General features: G+C 55.2%; 1 protein-coding gene across 1 annotated transcript in view; it reads left to right on the top strand.

Moving 5' to 3' along the window:
* The window catches only part of ZFPM1 (zinc finger protein, FOG family member 1), a 35,826-nt gene that overhangs the window by 6,932 nt on the left and 8,050 nt on the right, over positions 1-20,844 (top strand). Inside the window, exons 2-3 of the mRNA XM_027891014.1 lie at positions 8,849-8,980; positions 11,261-11,368. Coding sequence (XP_027746815.1) covers positions 8,849-8,980; positions 11,261-11,368 — 240 coding nt within the window. The remainder of the gene's footprint in view (positions 1-8,848; positions 8,981-11,260; positions 11,369-20,844) is intronic.

Below are 20,844 nucleotides of genomic sequence, written 5' to 3'. Positions count from 1 at the left end.
GGATGCTTGGCAGTCAGTACCTGGGACTTTATGGATGAGCCTTGGGGTCAGTGCCCTGGATTTTAGGGATGCAGCTTAAGGCTGTGCCTGAGGCTTTGGAGATGTTCAACAGGATCAGTGCCAAGGGCTTTGTGGGTGTGTCTTGGAGTCAGTGCCCAGGGCTATGGGAATGCTTAGTGTGGTCAGTGCCTGTAGCTTTGGGAATGTGCCTTGGGGTCAATAACCAGGGGTTTGGGGATGCTTTATGATATTGGTGCCTGGGGTTTTGGGGATACTTCTCAGTCAGTGCCCAGGGCTTTGGGGATGTGCCTTAGTGGTGGTACCCAGGCTTTTGGGAATGCCTAATGGGGTCAGTGCCTGTAGATTTAGGAATGCACCTTCGGGTCATTACCCAGGATTTTGGGAATGCTTTTCCAGGACAGTACCCAGGGTGCACAGGGCTTTAGGGATGTGCCTCAGGGTCAGTACCCAGGGTTTTGGGAATGTTCAATAGGGTCAGTGCCTGTAGCTTTGGGAATGTACTTTGGAGTCAGTACCCAAGGTTTTAGGGATCCTCTTCCAGAACAGTACACGGGGTGCACGGTGCTTTGCCTGTGTGTATCAGGGTTGGTACCCGGGGTTTTGGGAATGCTCTTCTGGGACAGTACCCGGCACACACTGGGCTTTGGGGATGTGCCTCACTCTCAGCACCCAGGATGCGCAGGATGCCCGTGCTGGGAGAGCATCGCCCCGCATATCGCCAGCTCAGGGAGGGTGAAAAGCTGCTTTTCTCTCCCTTCCCTGCTCCGCCGGGAAGTTTGGCCGCTCGCTCCCTTCTCTGTCTCCCAGCCGAGGCCTCTCATGCTACTCCCAGCTCCTATGATAATGCGGAAAGTTGAACTGGCCCCATTACTGCGCTGCGATGGTTGCCTCGATAAGGCCCCGATAATGGCAGCGATAGCGGCAGCTCGGTAGCCAATGGCTCCGCCGCTCCTCCCATTAACATTCCCCACCACGGACGGGCTCGGAGCTGCCTATCTGCTCTCCATTTCCACTCCTCCGCTAGATAAGAATGGAAATACTGACTTCATAGCTCACTGATTAAAGTGTCTGGATTTCTTGATAATACACAGATAAATTATGTTTTTCAAAAAGAAGGTAGGGAAGGGAGTGCGAGGGGAGGGAAAAACCTCCAGTCCATTTTTATGATTTTTTTTTTTTCTTCCTTCCCTCTTTCTGCCCATGCCCTGTGAGTTGTGGGTTTTCTGCTCCAAAATGCTCTTTCCAGCCTGGGCCCAGGTTGGCAGCGGGAGGGCAGAGCCCTGCGTGGTGCCCTCAGGGACGGGGGAGTCATGGTCAGCAAAGAATTTTTGGGAGCCATGTGGATGGGTTGTATTGCACTTACAGTCCCTGTGCTGGGATGGAGATGCCTTTCGTGGATGCCAGAATCCCTACTTACATCAGGGGGATGTTAGGCTTTGCCAGCTGCAGCAGTGCCACTGGAACACGGCCGGCATCCTGGTGCTGCCTGTGGCATCTCAGCTGGGCTCCCGCTGTCTGCAGGGATTGGCAGCCAGCTGACCCAGGGATGCTTGGGAAGCATCTGCTTTTCTAAACCCATCTCCAGCCTGAGCCTCACTGGTTCTGCTGCAGGATACTGCCCAGTCCAGTGTGATGCTGCCCAGTCCAGTGTGATGCTGCCCAATCCAATGGGATGCTGCTCAGTCCAGCAGGATGCTGCCCAATCCCTGGATACTTTGGAAGCAGCCTCATCCCGCTGCCCCATCCAGGCTTAAATACTATCCTTGACTTTTCTCACTCTTCCCCACTGAAGCAAATGGGCCTTCAGGACCTGTTGGTTCCTTGTGCTGGAAAAGGTATCGACCACAAGAATCTAAGTTTGTTTCATCTAAATATAAAACTAAAGAGCAAACAGTATAAAGTTCATTTTTTAATGTGCTGCCCCATTCCAGTTGGGCTGCTCTCTTTATTTTTTTTAGGGGAACTGTGATAAAAAGCAGAGATAAAGCCAGGACTGTTTTGTGTAGGAGTCGGTATCTGCGTTATCTATCTCCCTTTTTCACTCTCCGAGCAGCTCTGTTGTTTTTTACTCTTATCTCGCTCCACCAAAATGCCAAGAACAGGAAAAAAAAATTAGAAAAAAAAAAGAGAAAGAGGCAGCACAAGCACGTTTGCACGGAGGCAAACTCGGCGTCCACAGAGCCAGTGTGAGGGCTTGGAGTTGGAGGAAGAAGGGGATTGGGATACTGGGTGAAGGCAGTGGAGGAATTCATGCTCCTGCTTGCTGCTCCAACCTTGACTGGACGCTCCAGAGGGATCCAGGGTGGCACTTGAAGCTAACATAGGGTGCCATGTGGGAGTGGGAGCAGCAGGGACATCCCAGCCAGGGCATCTTTGCTAATGGGTCTGGCGGCCTTCTGGGTCATGTCCACCATCACCCCTTTTCCCATCCCTCTGGCCTTGTCCTCACATGGGACTGTCATGGACTGAAAGTCTGGGGGGAGGTTGAAAACCATCCCTGTTCCCAGCAGCTTTTGGGAGTGAGATGGACCTGGCAGGACCTGGAGCCTCTTCCCACAGGAAAGGGGGCGACTCTGGTGCAGCATCTCTGGGGTAATTTGTTGCCAGATTAGCAAGGAGCTTGACCTCTGTCCTCACTGTCACCTGGTAGTGATGGGCTCCGTGGGGCTGGGTGAGCATCCCTCACCCCAGCCATTCCTGACTGGGATATCTTTATTCCAGGTGGGGAAAAAGTACCAGAATTGAGGGAGTTCCAGCCAGAAAAATGCCCTTTGGCCAGGAGCAGGGATGACACCTTGTGCAGGAGCGGTGGTGGAGATAAGCCTTGCACATCTGTCCCACTCTTGTGCACGTTTGGAGCCTGATCTTCATGGATGGAGTTTTATTCCATATTACTGGGTTATCTAGCTTCCTAACTGCCCAAATCCCACCCTGATTGCTGTGGAGTTAAACATCTCAAGCTGCTCTTGAATTGGGATTGGGGTGGAGGACACCCCCAGTGAGGAACAGTCCCTCTCTGCTGGGCCCCACCAGCTGCCTCAGTTTCCTTCCTGTGCTCTGACCACCCTCTCCTCTCTCCATCTCCCTGCCAGCTGGGAAGGCAGGGCCATGTTCAGCCTCACATCCCTTCTCCCGGAGCAGTCTGCTCCCATCCATCTGATGCGCCGTGGCCGGGGACGGCTCTATTAGACTCTCTCCTCTCTTAAAATCTATCAGCGCGTTATCGACCCCATCTGAAACGTAAAGTCACTCCATTGTCATTGTCCCTGGATTGTCTTCCTCATCTCTCCCTGTGTCCCGCATGCCCCCCCCTCGGCTGGGGGTTGATCCAGCTCACTCTCCGTTAGCACTGGGAATCGCGGTCCCTGGAGTGAGCCAATCTCCCGTAATCTATCAGTGGTTTATCGGGCGATCGCCGCGCCGGGGATGGCTGGGGATGGCTGGGCCCGCGATGGCGCCACGCTCGCCCGCTGATAAAGTTACAGAGTTCAGGCCGTGATGAATGTTAAGTAACTGCACCCGGCGCAGATCCGAGATGGACTTGGCAGGGGGAGCAGCTCCGGCTGAAACCAATCTCTCCCATATCAGCAGTGCTGCTTTTTCTCAGGCTCAGCCGCTCCCCGGCTCTGCTCTTCCCCAGGGGGCTCCCCTGGGAGCGCCGAGGGATGTTCGGGGGGCTGTGCCCAGGGTGGGTCTGTGGAGTGGTTTGTATCGGTGGAATCATGGAATGGTTTTGAGTTGGAAGGGAACTTAAAGCTCATCCAGCTCCATAGAGCAGGTTGTGGTGGTTGGGGTGCTGTGGGGTATTGACAGGAGCAGCTCCCCAGCAGTAACTAAGTATCCCACCCTACCGTGAGAAGTCACAGCATTCCCACTGTCTCCATTCCCCCTTTATTCCCCTCCTGGATAAATATGGTCTAAATATATTATAAATTTAATAATTATTATAAATGCAACCCCATGAACAATTGCAGCATCACCCACTACCTCCATTCCCTCACTATCCTTTATTCCCCCACTATCCCCTATTCTCCTCCTGGATGAATTAGATCTAAATACATTATAATTTTAATAATATTAATTATTATAAATGAACCTCATGAACAATTGGAGCATCCTCCCACCAACAGTTACAGCATCACCCACCACCTCCATTCCCCCACTACCCTTCATTCCCTTCTTGGATAAATTAGGCCTAAATACTTTATAAACTTAATAACAAATAATTCTAAATACCCCCCATGAGTGATCACAACATCCCCTACCACCTCCATTCCAACACTACCCTTTATCCCCTTCCTGGTTAAACTGGGCTTAAATACTTTATAAATTTGGTTTATAAATTATTATAAATAACTCCCATCGACAATCACAGCATCCCCCACCACCTCTACTCCCCTTCTGGATAAACCAGGACAAATTTAATAATGTTACAGTAAACACATTGTAAACGCCTCCACTCCACCTTCCAACTCCCCAACTGTATTTTTTTTCCTCCTTGCCCTTTTACCACTGGGCACCACGGGAAGGGTCAGGGTGAGTTTTATCTGGGGGTGATAGAGAAGGGCCCCAAATTAGAGATAAAGACCACTGGGGCTGGCCCCAACCACTATCGGCTCTATGCACGGGGCTGATATTTCATGTGCCGATATCCATGGGGAGAGCCCAGCCCTGGGATGCTGCAGTTGGGCTGATAGTGGAGAGGGTTGATTTGTGCTCAGAAAAGTCCATTTTCCTCCAAAACGGATCCCTATTTTGGAGACTATTGGAGTTTAATGCTGGATCCCAACAGCATCACCCAAGGGGAGTGAAAAATGACCTGTTGGATAACGTGACCTTTTAGGACCAGCGGTGTTGCCCAGCTACCAAAACCTCCTTTGCCCTCGCTTGGCATTTCCAATCCCTAGGGAACAGGCTAGGGAGCAGCCAAGGTCGTTGGTAAAGCAAACATTAGTACATACCAGGGAAAAATTGGGTGAGAAGAGGCGGGCTGGTGTCCCATCAGATACTGGAGGGTTTGGATTTGCAGCCCAGGTTGTTCTCTGGGTGTTGCTCGCTCCGGGCAGACACGGCATGATCTTGCTCCGAGACCCTGGGGAATCCCCTGGCTGTGCCAGATCCCACCAGATCACCAGAGAGGGTTTTGCAAGGATCGGGAGCAGCTGTGACTTGTCTCCAAGAGTGTCTTTCCCTGAGGAATACTAGCCCTGTGCCTGTTCCTGCAGCCCTTTGCTCTTGGCTGCAGAATTTGGGGGAAAATAAGGTGATTTAGGGGCAGCAATGAAGCGATGCCTGAGTGGAATTCCCACATTTTCATCGTGAGGTGATGCATGAGCATCATGGTGATGCCTTGTACACCCCAAAACCCAGTTTGGAGCCTCACCCACATGCTTTTGGGTTGGTTTTTGTTATTGTTATTATTATTACTATTATTACTATTGTGGTTTTATAATTGAAAGAGGGATTCAGTGCCAGCACAGAGATGAGGAGAAGCTGGAAGGATGAATAAGGGATCCTCCCTCCTGCTGCCTTCCTGTTGAAGCTGGAGATATCCCCCAGGATCCCCTGGCACAACTGGGGACATCCCCTAGGTCCTCCCAGTGCTAGTGCTGGGGAATGACTGAGCTTTGAGGTGCCTGGAGAGGAGGTTTGGGATGTGAGGCCACCCTGCTCCAGGCTCTGTCCTCACTCCCTGACTCCTGGGGCCTTCCTTGGACTCACCGTCTGCCCAGGGGGGTTGTGGGGGACTTGGGGGACTTTTTATGTTTAAAAAAGAGAATCATGGAATGGCTTGGGTTGGAAGAACCTTAAAGCTTATCTTATTCCACCCCCCTACCACAGGCAGGGACACCTTCCACTAGGTTGCTCCAAACCCTGTCCAATCTGGCCTTGAGCACTTACAGGGGTGGGAATTGGGATAAGTTGGATAAGACTTTTTGTTTAAATATGTATTTAAAAGTAAAAATTGGGAGTTGGATGGGAGCAACAGCAAAGGTAGGTTGGATGGGAGCAACAGCCTGCACATGTTCTTGATCCAGGACCTGCTTCCTATCATGGGAACTCTTCCTCCTCCTCCTCTGTCTCCTCCTCCTCCTTCTCCTCCTCCCTCTCCCTGCTCCAGAGCCGGTGGGAAAGTCTGTGGCTGTTGCTATTTTCTATCTGTTATCAAGACCTCTTATCACTTTGCTCTTGTCTGCGTGCCGGCTCTTGGAGCGCCCAGGGTCTCGCTCTTGGCAGCCTGGAAAAGTCCCCCCTCCTTCTTGATTCCCTACATTATTTTTCCTTTTATTTAATTTACCAGCTAAGCACAAGGAATCAAGAAAAGCTTTATTGTTCCTGTGCTGGGAGAACCTTAATTGGAGTGAAATGATCAAATCATTACCTGGGTAATGATGGGTTTCCCTTGGAATGCCGACCCTCATCCCCAGCCTTGGTGACAGGGGCACATTGCCTCAGCTTCCTGCAAGTTTTTAGTCACTGCAATTTTTATTTTTTTTTTCCTGAGAAAAAAAGAAGAAAAAAAGAGAAATCCTTCCTTGTTATCAATAAAAAAAAGAAGGAGAAGGAGGGAGGGAGAAGAGTTAATCGTCGAAGCAGAGTATCTTGGAAGGGAGCGTTTTTTGGCTCTTCCCCTCTCTGTAAAACCAGCCTGAGTAATTCAGTTTTAAAGCATGAAAAAAGGGAGTTGATGAAATTCCACTATCAGCACTGAACCAATATGCAAAATATCTCGCCGAAAATCAAATAGCTATTATGTTTTCATTTCCATTTCAGCGTATTTGCTTAATGAAGAATAGACAGATCAGGCAAGCCGAGGGAGGCTGTGTGCGGTGATAACTGTACAGGGCTTCCAGCAATCCCGGAGAAGTGACGCTCCGCTCCCTGCTCCACGCTCCCTCTCCCTCACTTGCTTTTTTTTTTTTTTTTGGCCTTTTTTTCCTCTTTTTTTTAAATTTTTTTTTTTTAAGTCATCCAGCAGTTCATTTAACCCGCACGGCCCAGAGCGCCGGCAATGCATCCCTAGGGATTGGGTGGGTATGGTGGGAGTGGGATGTGCAGCAGGACAGGCTGGGCGCTGGGATGCATCCAGGGACCATGGCAACATGGTGCTGGGAGGCTGTTGGCTGCCCATCATCCCTGTAGGCGCTGGGTGACACCACAGTGCCCAAACCTCTGGTTTTACATGGCTGGATTTATGTGGAGCATCCCCAGCTCCCTCCTAGTTGGGAATCAGTGTTTCAGGGTGGAAGTTGGAATACATCCAGCGACCACAGTGTCGTGGTGCTGGGATGTGGGATACATCATCCCTGTAGTCACCGCTTGACACTATGGTACCCAAACCACAGTTGGATTTCTGTAGAGCGTCCCCAGCTCCCTCCTGTTTGAAGATTGGTGTTTTGGGATGGGATGCAGGATGGATCCAGGGACCTGATGACATGATTCCAGGATGCTGTTGGCTACTCATCATCCCTGTAGGCACTGGGTGACACCATAGTAATCAAACTCCATCTGGACTTATTTGGAGCATTTCCATCTCCCTCCAGTTTGAGGATCAGTGTTTCAGGGTGGGATGTGGGTCATCCCAGAATGCATCCAGGGACCCATAGAGTGACACAGCGCCAGGATGTTGTTGGCTGCCCACCATCCCTGTAGGCAGCTGGCGATGCCACAGCACCCAAACTCATCCCCATCATCTTCCTGGTTAGGCCTTGGTGTTTCAGGGCAGGATGTGGCTGGTTTTGGCACCCTTGGGTGGGTTCCACACGCCATACCGGCCCTATCCATCCCTCTCCAGCCCCATCCATCCCTCCCTGGCCAGGCTGGATGTGCCAAGCCGCGGTGCAGGCGAGCGTCGGGTTAACTTTATCAGAAGCCCAAGAGCCGTGAAGGCGTGAAAGAAGAAATTAGCCTAACAATGTTTCATTTACAGCGAGAGAAACGATTTGTTAGCTGGCGATTGTTTCTGAATATTATCAGAGCCTTTTTAATTGTGCTGGAACTGAAATTAGCAGAATTAGAATAAATTGCCTTCCCTTCTCCGGCAGCCTCTTTATTCACGCTCATTGTTGTCTGCTTTGTATAGATTATGGGCTCTTTGTTCTCCTGCTGTAAATATACATGCCTGGAGTCACGGAGAGCAGCTGAGGTCTGCAGACGGGGTGTCCCTGCGCCGATCCCGGTGCCGGCAGTGCCGGATGGGGCACCGGGCAGCCCCCGGCACCACGACGTCGCGTGGCACGAGCCATGTGTGCTGCTGGTCCGGCCTTTCTTGGCTGGGGATGCTGCGTTGCCATGGAAACAGCTGAGAGGGATGGCAGGGCTGGTGGGGTGTCCCCCATGTGCACCTCCTTTCTCACTCTGTTTGTACCCCGTGTGTCCCTGCAGCATCATCCCCCTTGTGTCACCAGACAAGGGGTGTTGGGGACCATCTCTAGGGTCCCTTTTTGGGGCAAGTGATGGTGGGGTTTTGGATGGGAGCGTGAGTGATACCACATCTGTGTGCCTGTGGTATGAGGGGACCCCACTCTTTTCCCAGGCAGGTGTGGGGCTCATTTCCTGTGATGTCTGGGTGGGATCAGGTGTCCCTCAGGATACACCTGGAGCAGAGGAGTGGCCACCTCTGCAAATGGACAGGGGACATCAGGGAGATGTTGGACCTTAGGGATGGCCAGGCAGGGGTTTTCCCTTCCCTTCCCTTCCCTTCCCTTCCCTTCCCTTCCCTTCCCTTCCCTTCCCTTCCCTTCCCTTCCCTAGCATCCTAATTTCCCAACTGGGGGTCTTTTCCCTGTGGTTCTCCCCCCTAACCACCCTCTCTGTGTCCTGGCAGGTTCCCTGGCAGCGATGGAGGAAGGCGAGGACGGCCCAGTGGGGGAGAAGAGCCCCTCGGAAAGGGATGGGGCCACCTCGGACCATGAGGGCTCTGCCGAGCACGACCCCTCCAGCCCCCCCGGCAGTGAAGGTGAGCCAGGGGGCTCCTCGTGGTGTCTCCACACCATGGGGACGGGCTCTGCCACCGGAGCAATCTGTTGGGCCTGCTGGCGGCCTGGGCACCATTTCTGCTGGTGGGGCAGGGTGGAAATTAACTATCGAAGCAGCCACCCACCCTGCGAGGCTGGTGATTTAGAGAGACCCCTCCACCATGTCCTTGGGGTGCACTGTCCCTCTGGGCACCCTCAGGAGCAGCGCAGATTCCAAAGGCACATCCCTTGGGATACAAAGTGACCCCTCCCAGGGATGCAAAGTGTCTCTCTGGGGTGCAAAGTCCTATATTTTGGAGTGCAAAGTGCTCTCTTGGGATACAGAATGACCCCCTTGGGGTACAAAGTTCCTTCCCCCACCCAGGATGCCAAGTAACCCCTTGGGGTGCAAATTCACATCCCTTGAGTTCAAAATGACTCCTTGGGGCACAGAGTGACTCCTTGGGCTGCAAAGTGACCCCTGGGAGGGAAAAGTCACATCGTTTTGGGTACAAAGCGACTCCTTGGGGTGCAAAGTCACATGCCTCAGGGTACTCCACAGGGTGCAGAGCAGCCCCTGAGGCTGCAGGTGCTGGCACTGTCAGTGCCACGGATGGGTTGGGGGCACAGGGCCGTGGCTCCTGCCTTCCTGCCCACGCTGCCGCCAAGCTGCCGCCGTGCCGAGCGGAGCTGTGCCGCACCCCAAAGGTGGCTGCGATTCAGGGCCGGGCTGAAACAGTCCCCAGATATCCTTTAAGTTCCTTCCTGTGGAGGTGGGGGCAAATCCCAATCAGTTAATGTTTGCAGTTCCCTTTGAGATAACCGCGCCGGGGCAAGGCTGCGCCGGCTCATGGAGCCGCTGGGCCCCGGCACGGCCGTGGCTCCAGAAAAACCCCCACTGCCTTCAGCTGGTGGTGTTTGAGGGGCAAAGCGTCCCCCAAAACCAGGGGAGCCAAGCCACGATGCACCAGGGAGCCACACCAGTGCCCCACTATTGGGGCAGGGAAGGACCCTGAAAGTTGGGATAGGGAGGGACCCTGATGTCTGGAGCAGGGAAGAGATCCCAGTAGCTGAGACAGGGAAGGACCCCAGTAGTCAGGACACAGAGGGACCCTGGTATTTGAGGCAGGGATGGGACCTGGTAGATGAGGCAGGGGTGGACCAGGCCAAGGAAGGGACCCCAGGGGCTGGGACAGGGAGGAACTCTGATATTTGGGACAGGGAAGGGACCCCAATAGGTGGGACAGGGAGGAACTCCAATATTTGAAGCAGGGAAGCAGCCCCTGATAACTGGGGCAAGGAGAGAGCCTGATATTCAGGGCAGGGAAGGAACCTCAATACCCAGGGCAGGGAAGGGATCCAGATAGCCAAGGGTGTTTGATAGTTGGGACAGGGAGGAGACCCTGATCGCTGGAGCAGGGAAGGGACCCTGATATCTGGAGCAGCGAGGTCTCCTGGCAAACTTTGCTCAGCAGCAGAGGAAGCGAGTGGCTCTTATCTGATGGGGGAGCCGGGCTGGGGGCTTGGAGCCGGGAGCTGGGGCGCGGAGCTGCACCTGGCACTGGCCTGCCTCGATAAAGAGGTGATAGCAGAGATAACGCCGAGCAGCAATAACGGCCACTAAAGCTTTCAGCACGATGGATAAAAATCGATATGCCAGGCACTTTGATTTATAGCCAAAAATAATAGGACTTTTATACCCGGTGATTGATTTATTTGATGTTAATCATTCCGCTTATCACCTGTATTAATAATCTCCAATGCTGGTGACGTCACCCCTGGGCGTTCGCAGTGGCGCCGATCGATTGGGCTCCGTGCTGGTTATCCGCCCGGGACGCCAAGGCAAACATGTACTTTGGGCACTAATCTTCCACACTGTCATATGCAGATTGGCTTTATCAGCCCATCTCCAGCAGCAGTTAATGGAGAAAATAATTGTTATCAAGTTGCTATGAATACGCCACAAATAGAGCCGTGATGGGAGTGGGACTGAGCCGGGTGACGTGGGACCGCAGCAGGATGAGAGGGAGGTGGCAGGTTTTTGGGAGGTGGGTTGGGAAATGCATGGGGTGGATGTGAGGGTGGACTTGGCTGCATCATCCCCAGGGGAGGTGGGGGTTTGGACACTGGGAATCCCCCCATGTGCTTCCTCAAGAGTGAACCCCTTCCCTATGCTGATCCCAGTCCTGGGGTGTCACTGGTGCAGTGGTCCCAATTCCCCCTGGGACACTGCCTCTAAAATTCCCTGCTTGTGACCTGCTGCCTTTCCCCTCCTGCTGCAGAGTCTAGAGACGGTCCAGAGAGTCCAAAGGAGCCGGAGAAGCCAGATCCTGGAGAAAACCCACAGGAGCTGGACACATGGAATGGGCCAGGTGAGTCCCTGGTGTGCGGCCAGTCATCCCACTCTGTCCCAGTGTCCTGACTGGGTTGTGGGCTGGAGTCGCCCCCAAGCATTTGCCTCTTCTAAACACCAGTATGAGGAGGACTGGAAGCACTGGGAGCTGGGCAGGCTGCAAAGAGCAGCACTTTTGCTGGAGAGGAGGTGCAGGAGGTGGTTGTCATCCCCCACGTCCCCGAGGTGCTGCTGGGCCATTAAAAGCCAAGCTGGGAGCAGCAGGGATGCCATCCCCCCGTCTGGCATCACGTTCCCTGGCACAGGGAGGGTTTGGACCCGTCCTGCGTCGCACCAGGGCACTCTGCAAACCTGCTGGCAACCACAAGAGCGATGCTTGTGCGGTTTCGTGATGATTATCAAAACCCCAAGGAGCGAATTCAGCCTCTATCTCCCTGCCGGCATCTCCGTGCCGGGGCCGCTGGCACTGGGGCAGCCTGGCAAGGCCCGACGTGCCCTGTGGGTACCCCGTGCCCTATCACCCCCTATCTCCAAACCCACGGGGTTACGGGGCTCTGCCGCTCAGATTCACAGAATCAATGAGTATTTGATGTTGAAAGGGACCTCTGGAGATCATTCAGTCCAAGGCAGGGTGACCTGGAGCAGGTGACACAGGAACACATCCAGGTGGGTTTGGAATGTCTCCAGAGAGGGAGATTGCACCCCCTCCCTGGGCAGCTGTTCCAGTGCTCTGCCACCCTCCGTGGAAAGTTCTTCCTTATGTTGAGGTGGGACTTCCTGTGGTTTAGTTTATGGCCGTTGCTACTTGATTTGGTTTGTGGGTGCCTGTCCACTGGGAATAGCTCCTGCAGGTGGATGGGGATGGAACCTGGGGGGTTGAGACCCCAGAGGGTGGATGTGCCAGATTTTGGGCCCTGTTGGTGCTGCCCACACCCTGCTCCTCCCAGGGGAGCTCCTGGCCGGGTGATGCTGTTGGATCTGGTTTTGGAGCAGTGTGTTGGGAAGGGGTGAACCCGATTCAGGGCAGCGATTGCCCTTCAGTGACAGATGCCACAGGAAGGTCTCGGTGTGTCCCCAGGGCAAACAGCCTCTGGTGTGGGCTGGGCAGTGGAGGAGCCTTGGGAAGTGCCAGCTGCCAGCACACATGCTCCGGCAGCTGCCGAAATCCCCACGGCTCAGCATGGAGCCCTGGCCCTGCTCCCCTTTCCTGCCCCGTCCGAGGGGAAGCTCTCGCTGGCCCTGCTGATATCCCGGCCCTTCCTGCGTGCCGGGCAGGAAGGAGCTGCGAGGCCACCCCCGGCTCCTCCTTATCTGCTCCCCAGCCCTTTGCCCCCGGCACCGCCGTGCTCCTGGTATCCTCGTGCAGGGCAGAGGGGGCTGTGAAAGCAACCCCATGGGTGCCCCCATTCCCAGGGGGATCACCAAACCACACAGCCCCTCATCCCAATAGTGCCACCAGCCACAGGCTCCCAAAAGGAACCAGGACGCCTCGGCTGTGGCCCTGGTGCCTCCCTTCCCCCCTCCCCTAGCGGGTTATTTGCATTCTTTATGTAAAAGAGATTTTATTATCGCCCTCTCCCAGCCCATCTCTATTCTGGTAATTGGAGTGGTATTAATTTCGGTGTGGCGGGGAGTTGATGGCGGTCCGGCGATGCCGCAGCGATAGGGTGTTCCTTTCGCACCAACCGCCGCGATAGCCCGTCTATCAGGAGCTCTGCAGGCTCTGCACTTATCAGGGATGGAGCTGGCGAAAAGGGAAACTCGGAGCAGCCTGAATTTTCTTTTTTATCTGGCAGGATCCGCCGTGTGTCAGCAATGGCAGCTGCGAAGATGCAACGTGCAGGGTGGGGGCCGGGGCTGCCTTTGTTCACCCTCCCGCCTTCCCCTGGTGATTTTTGGAGGGGGGTCCCTGGGTCACCCCCGCTGTGGTTTGATGGTCTGGGTCTCCCAAAGTGCTTCCCGATGTCCTGGAAGGGATGTGGCATTCCAGGACCTCACCGCAGGGCTCCTTGGCCCCACGTGCCAGGAGGGAGAAGGAGGGTTTTGGTTTATCTTTGAAGTGACCTTGTTCCCTGCAGCTTGCCCAGCTGACAGGCAAATTCCCAGGAGCTGGAGGCTCCAATCTTCAACTTGTGAGCCTTTACAGATGTGCCACCCCTTCATTCAGGGTGCTGGGACACCCTGACTCGGTTCTATTTCCGAACAGGATCCCATGATGGAGCATGGACATCCTTTGTGCTCATTCTGTCCTCTGGTGGGGCTGGAGACAGGATGTCCATCCTCCCCAGATTCTTCCACATCATCCCAAATTCCCCCAAACCATTCCCCACAGCCCTACCAGCCATGCTCCAGGTTTCCATCTTTCCCACTCTCTTCTGTTTTTCTGGAGGAGGGCCGGAATCAGAGAATTTCAGGAGCAGCCACAGGCTCTGACTCCCATCCTGGGGCTGTCCCATCCCTGCCCAGCCAACCTTACCAGGTGGAGGTTGTTCCAGCCTGTTTTCCCAGGGGGATAAGATAAAAAGCTCTAACAAATTTCACATGAAGTTTGGGCAGGAATGCAGCAGAGCAGAGCCCCCATGAGGGACAGGCTGCTCAACCACATTACAAGCCACTGGAGAATTCCCACTGGGAGCTGCTGGGAGGCTGCACCCCCTGGGAATCCTGGATGACTCTCGCCTTTCTGCCAGGTGGGATGAAGTTTTTTGCTTTTGTCCCTGTGGGAACCCCACAGGCCACTGATAGGGATGGGATGGGATGGGATGGAGGAGCTGGGGCCAAACCCATGGCTTTTGAATTTTCCCCCTTGCTGTGTCCCACCACCTTCCCAGGGAATTCCTCACCCCCTTCTCTACATCAGCTTCTCTATTTGGGCTTCCACCTTGCTGAACCCCAACTCCTGCTGCTGTCTTGCCTGTTGGGGCTTTATTTAATAATAATTATGAAATATTAATTTAATATTATTATTTACTCTGGGCAGTAACGATGGCTCTGGGTTAATTACAGTGCACGTCTCCTGATCCCCCAAATCCATCCTCACTCCCCACCCTCTGTGCTGGGTATCGGGAGGACACAGACCAACTCCTAGTTTTTTTGGTGCATCTAATTAAAACTCCAAACTCCTTTTTTTACTCCTTTCCCCCCACCTCCCCTTCCCTTCTCCTCCCTGTCCCCTTCGGTTGTGTTTATCTGCGCCACGTCTCCTGCTTCAATAATCTCCGGCTGCCCGGAGTTTGTCTGGAAACCTCAAGGTTTATTATCGGGGCGAGCAGGGCACAATGAGGGGGGACGGCTCGTCCGGGGGGAGGGGGGTGACACGGCCCCCGCCGCATCTACCCCATCACTCCCCCTTCCCCTCCACCCTGGTATGTGTGGGTGGGAAAAATTATTCCAGCTATTCCGTTTTATCGCTGGGAGCTGAGCAGCAGATAGTTGTGTTTGTGGTAGATTGCTGGAGGATGGGGGGAAGTTGGGATTCAGGGAATTAGCCCCCCAACCCTCCAAAATCAAGGGGTCCCCAGGACCCTGAAATCCCCCCCTGCCTGGCTTGTGTCCAGCAAAGGCATGTGGCAAAGGCACTGGGATGTTTGGCGTCAGGATAGGATTGATCCCAGCAGTGGTGGTGGCACCTGTCCTGGATTTGGGACATGAAAGCGGACCTGTCACTGTTGGGGTCTGTACCCACACGTCCCTGCCCTCACAGGGTCTGGGATCATTGTAGGGTGGAGGGGACAGTTTGAGGACACTGATGGGGTGCAGGGATGCTCAGAGTGGTTTGGGGACATTGCTAAGTGGAAGGATATTCAGACCAGTTTGGGGATACTTGTGGGGTGGAGGGATGCTCAGTCTGTTTTGGGAATACTGATAGTGTGGGGGGTACTCAGGCTGTTTTGGGGACACTGACAATGTTGGGGACATCCAGACCAGCCTTTCCCAGAGCCCGACAGGGATATCCCTGTGCCAGGCAGTGCCAGAGGATGTTGAGAGGTACAGGCAGTGTCCCCCTCTCTGTCCCCATCCTCCTTTACATTTTCCCTTGGGAAGGAGAAAAATATCTTGCGCTTTTGTGATGAGAGCCCTGAGGGAGATACTGCCAGGCTTGTGGTGATTGACAGCTGTCAGTCACTCACTGCCTTGCTGCTTGGGCCCTCCTCCTCCATCTGGGTACCTCTTAGGGGTCCTCCCTTTCCCCCACAGGCGCTTGGGCTGTGGCAGTGACCCCCCCATATGGTCCCCTCCCCTTTTCCGGAGGGGATATCAACCCTCTGCATCAGCTCCAGGGCCCCTTCCCTCCCCTTCCTCCCCTTCCTCCCCCTCTCTGGCTTCCTGCCCCCCCAGTGCCAACCCCACCCACTGCCTGGCACCAGCCTGGGCAGGGCTGGGGGGTCCCAGCAGCCCCAGGAGAGGAGACAGAGCAAGGACAGGGGGGCCCTGGCACAGGGGTCCTGCCACCCTGGCAGCCCCAGGGGAACCAAGAAGTTTTCCACCTTCCCATCTATCCTGAATGCTTTATGGTGTTTTCTCCCAGTGTTTATTCCTGTCCCCAACCCTGTGGGCATAGGTCCCATTTATTTTCTGGGATGGGGACCACCTTGTGATGAGGACCCCTGGGGGGACAGGGACCTCCTTGGGATGTCAGAACCTGGTGAATTGGGACACCTTGGGATGAGGTCCATGAGTGGGGACAGAGCAGGGAGAGATGGGCCCTGGCACAGGGGTCACACCACCAGGTGACCATCAGGAGGGAAGCCAGGAAGTTTCCCTCCTTCTCATCTTTCCTGAGCTTTTCCTAATCTTATTCCCAGTGTTTACGGCCCCATTCCTGAAGGCACAGGTCCCTTTTGTTTCCTGAGATGGGGACGTCCTTGTCATGAGAACTCTGGGGGTGGAGGCCAATTTGGGAGGGGGACTCCCTGGAGACAAGGACCCCTTGGAATGGGGACCCTCTGGAGACAGAGACACCCTTGAAGCCCCATCCCAGCAAGGCACAGCAACACCCCAAACGCAAACGTCCCAGGGAGGCTTATCAGACCGCATCCTGCTGGGGCAGGGCACCCTGGGATACGTGGGATATGAGGGAAGGGCATTCCCGGGCAACATGTGGCACAGCCGGTGCCTGCCCCGCTGCCAGCGCCTGCCAGCTGTACCCCACAGCTGGTGAGCGAGTGCCAGACCCGTTTGGAGTGCAGTACCTTGTGGGTCCCCCTGCCCCCGTCGGCAGCCCCTCCAGGTGCCGGGAGGTGCCCGCTCCATGCCGGGGCAGGTCATGGCTTCTCCATTATCCGGGGGCAGGGTTCAGCCCGATAACGAGTTGCTTTTGTACTCGGGGAAAAAAAAAAATCAATACATTGCAAGCGATGGGCAGGAGTGATAAAGGCAGAAATCCCCCCTTGGCTCACACCCCACCGGGGCAACGGGGTCTCCCCTGCATCCCAGATTGAGGGAGAGAGCCCAGCTCTCCCACAGTTATCCCTTCTCCTGTCCATGGCAGCTCAGCCAGAGCAAGCCCAGGCTGAGCCCAAGCAGGCGCAGCCCAGCAAGGCTCAATTTAAACCCTCCTCACTCTTTTGTCGTCCCCAAGGCTGCCCTGATTACTCGAGCACCCAGGACGGCAAAGCCGGGATAATCTCCTTAGCCCCTTTGGAGAGATTTCCCTTTGTGAGCGGAGGTGAAGAGTGGAGATGCTGCGTGTTCACAGCTTAAGACTCTTCCCAATCGGCTCCCTCCATCTTATCGGAGCGGTGCCATCACATCATTTCACTAGTTGAGTTGTCAGGATTTATTCCTTCCGCCGCGCACTTGCTGCTTCTAAAAACAGCAGCTGGGGCGCGCGGCGGGGCTGGGCCGGGGCTGCCGGGGGAACTGGGGCTTCTCTGGCTTGACTTTCCCTGGACAAGAGCGGGAGAGCCCTGGGAGATTGGATACCCATGGATGGATGGATCTCTCCCACTGCCAGGAGCAGCACAGAGCCAGGCCAGCTCCTGTGGCCGCCTGCATTTGCACCTGGATGCTCCAGAGATGCAGCCACATCCATGCACCTACTTTTGCTTTCCTTGTGGGAGTGAGCAGGAAGAAAGCACAGAAGGGGCCCAGACAAACCTACTTGTCCCATGCCATCCCAACCCAAGCTGCTCCCGCATCCCTTTACCCCGACTGCATCCACAGGACTTGAATCACATCCAAACAAACTGCTCTGCCTCTTGGCAGGGTGCGAGCTGAGAGGTCTGTCCAGCCATCCATTCATCCATCCTTCCCAGTCCTCCCTTCCATCCTCCCTCCTCCTTGAGTGTTCCCATACCGTGGGACATCCCATGCTGGGTTGAGAGCAGACACCACCAGTCCCTTCTCATTTTCACAATCTCTCCATCTCCAGGGCTGGTGTGGGGACCATTCCCAAGCACATTGCCTCCCAGGGCTGGCACCAGGCACTGTATTTAATCAGAACAACGTGGTTGATACTGGGATGTGATCCCGTGACACCCCCATAGCAGTATTTATCCTGATAGTGTCCAGGCAGCTGCAAACACTCCGGGGATCTATGAGTCCGGGTTCCAGTGAGGGGCAAAGCAGTTTGTTCAGATGTGATTCAAATCATATGGATGCAACTGGGGCAAAGGGTGTAGGAACTGGTTGGCATGGCATGGCATGGCATGGCATGGCATGGCATGAGTGGGTTTATCTGGGCCTTGCTCCTGCAAGGAAAGTAAATCTGGGTGCTTGGATGTGGCTGCATCTCCAAAGCATCCAGGAGCAAATGCGGGTGGCGGCAGGAGCTGGCCTGGCTTTGTGCTGCTGTTGGCACTGCCATTCATTTCCCTGGCCATAGGAAAGCTGTGGGTCACCTTGCAGACGGGCTCTTGCCGTTCATCTTCATCACACCCCATGTCAGGGTGATGCCTCACAGCTTCCTCCCTCCCATGTTCCCACCCAGAATCCTCAAGATCCACAGGGACATGAGTGCCAGCCATGCTCAGCCATCGATCGCAGGTGCGTGGCAGTGGTGTGATGACAGGATTAATCTTTGCTCCCTGGCCAAGCTCAGCCTATTCCTTTGGAATCTCTGATGGGGAGATAAGCTGAGGCACAGCCAGGCAGCCCCAGGGGCAGGGAGCAGCCCCACACCCTGTGTTTCGTGTTTTGGCAGTGGTTGGAGCATCGGGGTCTGTGTCACACCAGGCAGGTGCACCTGACTCACCATGGGCTTTTCCCCCCTTCCTTCCTTCCTTCTTTCCTTCCTGCTGCTTTTCTTTTCAACCTAAAGCAAACAGGCAGGTCCCTGCCCAATTTGGTTAATGATCTGGGAGATAAACCCTCCTCCAGTGATAACCGGGCACCGCCTGCCTGGGACCGATGGCCAGGTGAGATACCTGGGGGGGGTTGTTCACGTGCTAGGGGATCCCACAGAGAGCTGGAGCCTATGGACTTTGCTCCCATACTCTCCAGGACACCCCCCAGGCTGGCACTGGCTCTTCCCAACCTCCCAGCATGCAGGCAAGGGGATGTGGCTGAATCCAGGGAGCAGAGGGGTGGGATTGCTTCCTGCTGCCTGGTGGTCTCCATGTGAGGACACAGCCCACTGGCTTTAGGCTTTGTCCCAAATGCGGACAGTGTGGACGCACAGCATATTCCAGGCCTCCCAATCCCTCTCAGCATCATTTTCCCTGTTCTCATACAACAGTTCTGTGTGCTTAGTTGGAAAAATCAATCACCTTTCCCCTCCTCTTTTTTGATGCTATGTCAGTGTGGGAGTGAGCATGGCACTGGCTCTGCCTGCCCTGCATCCCTGCCATCCCCCTGCCCCACATTCCCAGTATCCTCCCACCCTGCATTCCCAGTGTCCCCCTGCCCATGCCCCCATCAGCTCCACCTCGGGATAGGGAGGAGGAGGAGGGATGAGGCATTTGAGGAGCCAATGGGATTTACTCCCTGGCACAAACTGACCCTGAGAATGGGCAGCAGCTGCCTCCTGGGTGCAGCAGGTACCGCAGGGGCTGGGGTTGGGCACAGGGACACCCATCTGAATGAAGAACTGCTCAGCACCACTGGCTGGGGTTCAGTACCGCTGACAGGGGTTCCAGCACCCCATTTTTGGGTGGATTGGAGCACTGGCCAGGGTTCCAGTGCCCCATTTTTGGGTGGCTCAAGGCACTGGCCAGTGCTGTGGCCGTGGGGTGCTGGCGGGAGCAGGACCGGCTCTGGCAGCACTATTTTTGTCCCCCTGTCTGGAACGGTTTTCTCTTTATCAGCGCCTGCGTGTTTTCTCTGCTGGGGATTGATACACAGAAGATGAAGTGCTCTGACATGGGAAGTGTCAGGCGAATGCTCTTATCTCGGAGACATGGTCTCCTGACCCAAACGCTGCTGATTACCAGTGAGACGGGGGGAAGGGGGGGGCAAAAAGGGGGGGGCACGGACAGGGGGAGGTGGCGGTTGGGATCCATTCCCCAAATCAGCTGGGATACTCAGGGTGACAAAGCCAGGGGGGAGCCACCACTGCTGGGGCTCTCCTGGGGGCTTGGGCCTTTGCTGTCACCTCCTCAGAGCTGGAATGAGAGAGGAGGGTGGGAAGCATGGGGATGCTGAGGCTGGAGTGAGTCCAACACCAGCAGATCAGGAGTCAGATGGGAGGGCACTGGAAATGTGGAGCAATGTGCACCACGTGAGGGTCTGACTGCCCTGTTCAGCCCTGAGGACACTCTGATGGTCACTGCTCCCTGCCTGACCCCAGGTCCTTTGTGGGGAGGATCAGCCAGATGAGGGGCTGTTGCTGCCCCTCCTCAGGGTCGCTTGTGCCAGGGAATAAATCCCATTGGCTCCCCAAAGGCCTCATCTCTCCTTCTCCTCCCTATCCTGAGGTGGAGATGATGAGGGAATGGGTGGGGGGATACTGGGAATGTGAGGCAGGGGGATGCCAGAGATGTAGGGTGGGAGGATGCCAGGAATGCAGGGCAGGCAGAGCCAGGGCCATGCTCACTCCCAGAACCATTTTGCAGGGTTGAAATGTCAGCTAGAAGAGCTGGGATCACCACAGCCAGGGTGGCTTTTGGAGCTTTTCTGGCTCCAGGCCAGTTCCGAGGGCTCCCAGGTTGAGGACTGTGGGATGGGAAGGCAGGCATTGGGAATGCCCCAGCAGGGCAGAGGGGCTGTGGCAGAGCCCATCCCTCCCTTCACCAGCACATGCTGGAGGCTGCAGCACAGGGGTGGAGGGTGGCACACTGCAAGCACAGGGACCAGCCTGGTGACCCCAAAGACCTCGGGGACCTTCAACACCTTCACAGACCTCCTGAGGGGCAATGGGTTTTGCCAAGGGGCACTGGCTGCTCTCCTGGGATGCACTCGGAGCTGTGTCCTCAGCAACCCAGATGGGTGTATGGAGGGGACCCAGGGGTGACAGTGGGACCCGGGTGATCGCAGGTGACACCACCCAGCACTTCCAGTCACTCACCTCACCTCACCCCAGCTCCGGGAGGATCCAGATGTCAGCCCTGCTAATAAACACATCAGATTTCAATC

This window comes from Empidonax traillii, unplaced genomic scaffold (assembly GCF_003031625.1).
Source record: "Empidonax traillii isolate 1590-97213 ecotype Southwest subspecies unplaced genomic scaffold, ASM303162v1 scaffold13:size3042203, whole genome shotgun sequence".
NCBI lineage: Eukaryota > Metazoa > Chordata > Aves > Passeriformes > Tyrannidae > Empidonax > Empidonax traillii.
This window is presented reverse-complemented; position numbering and strand designations above follow the sequence as displayed.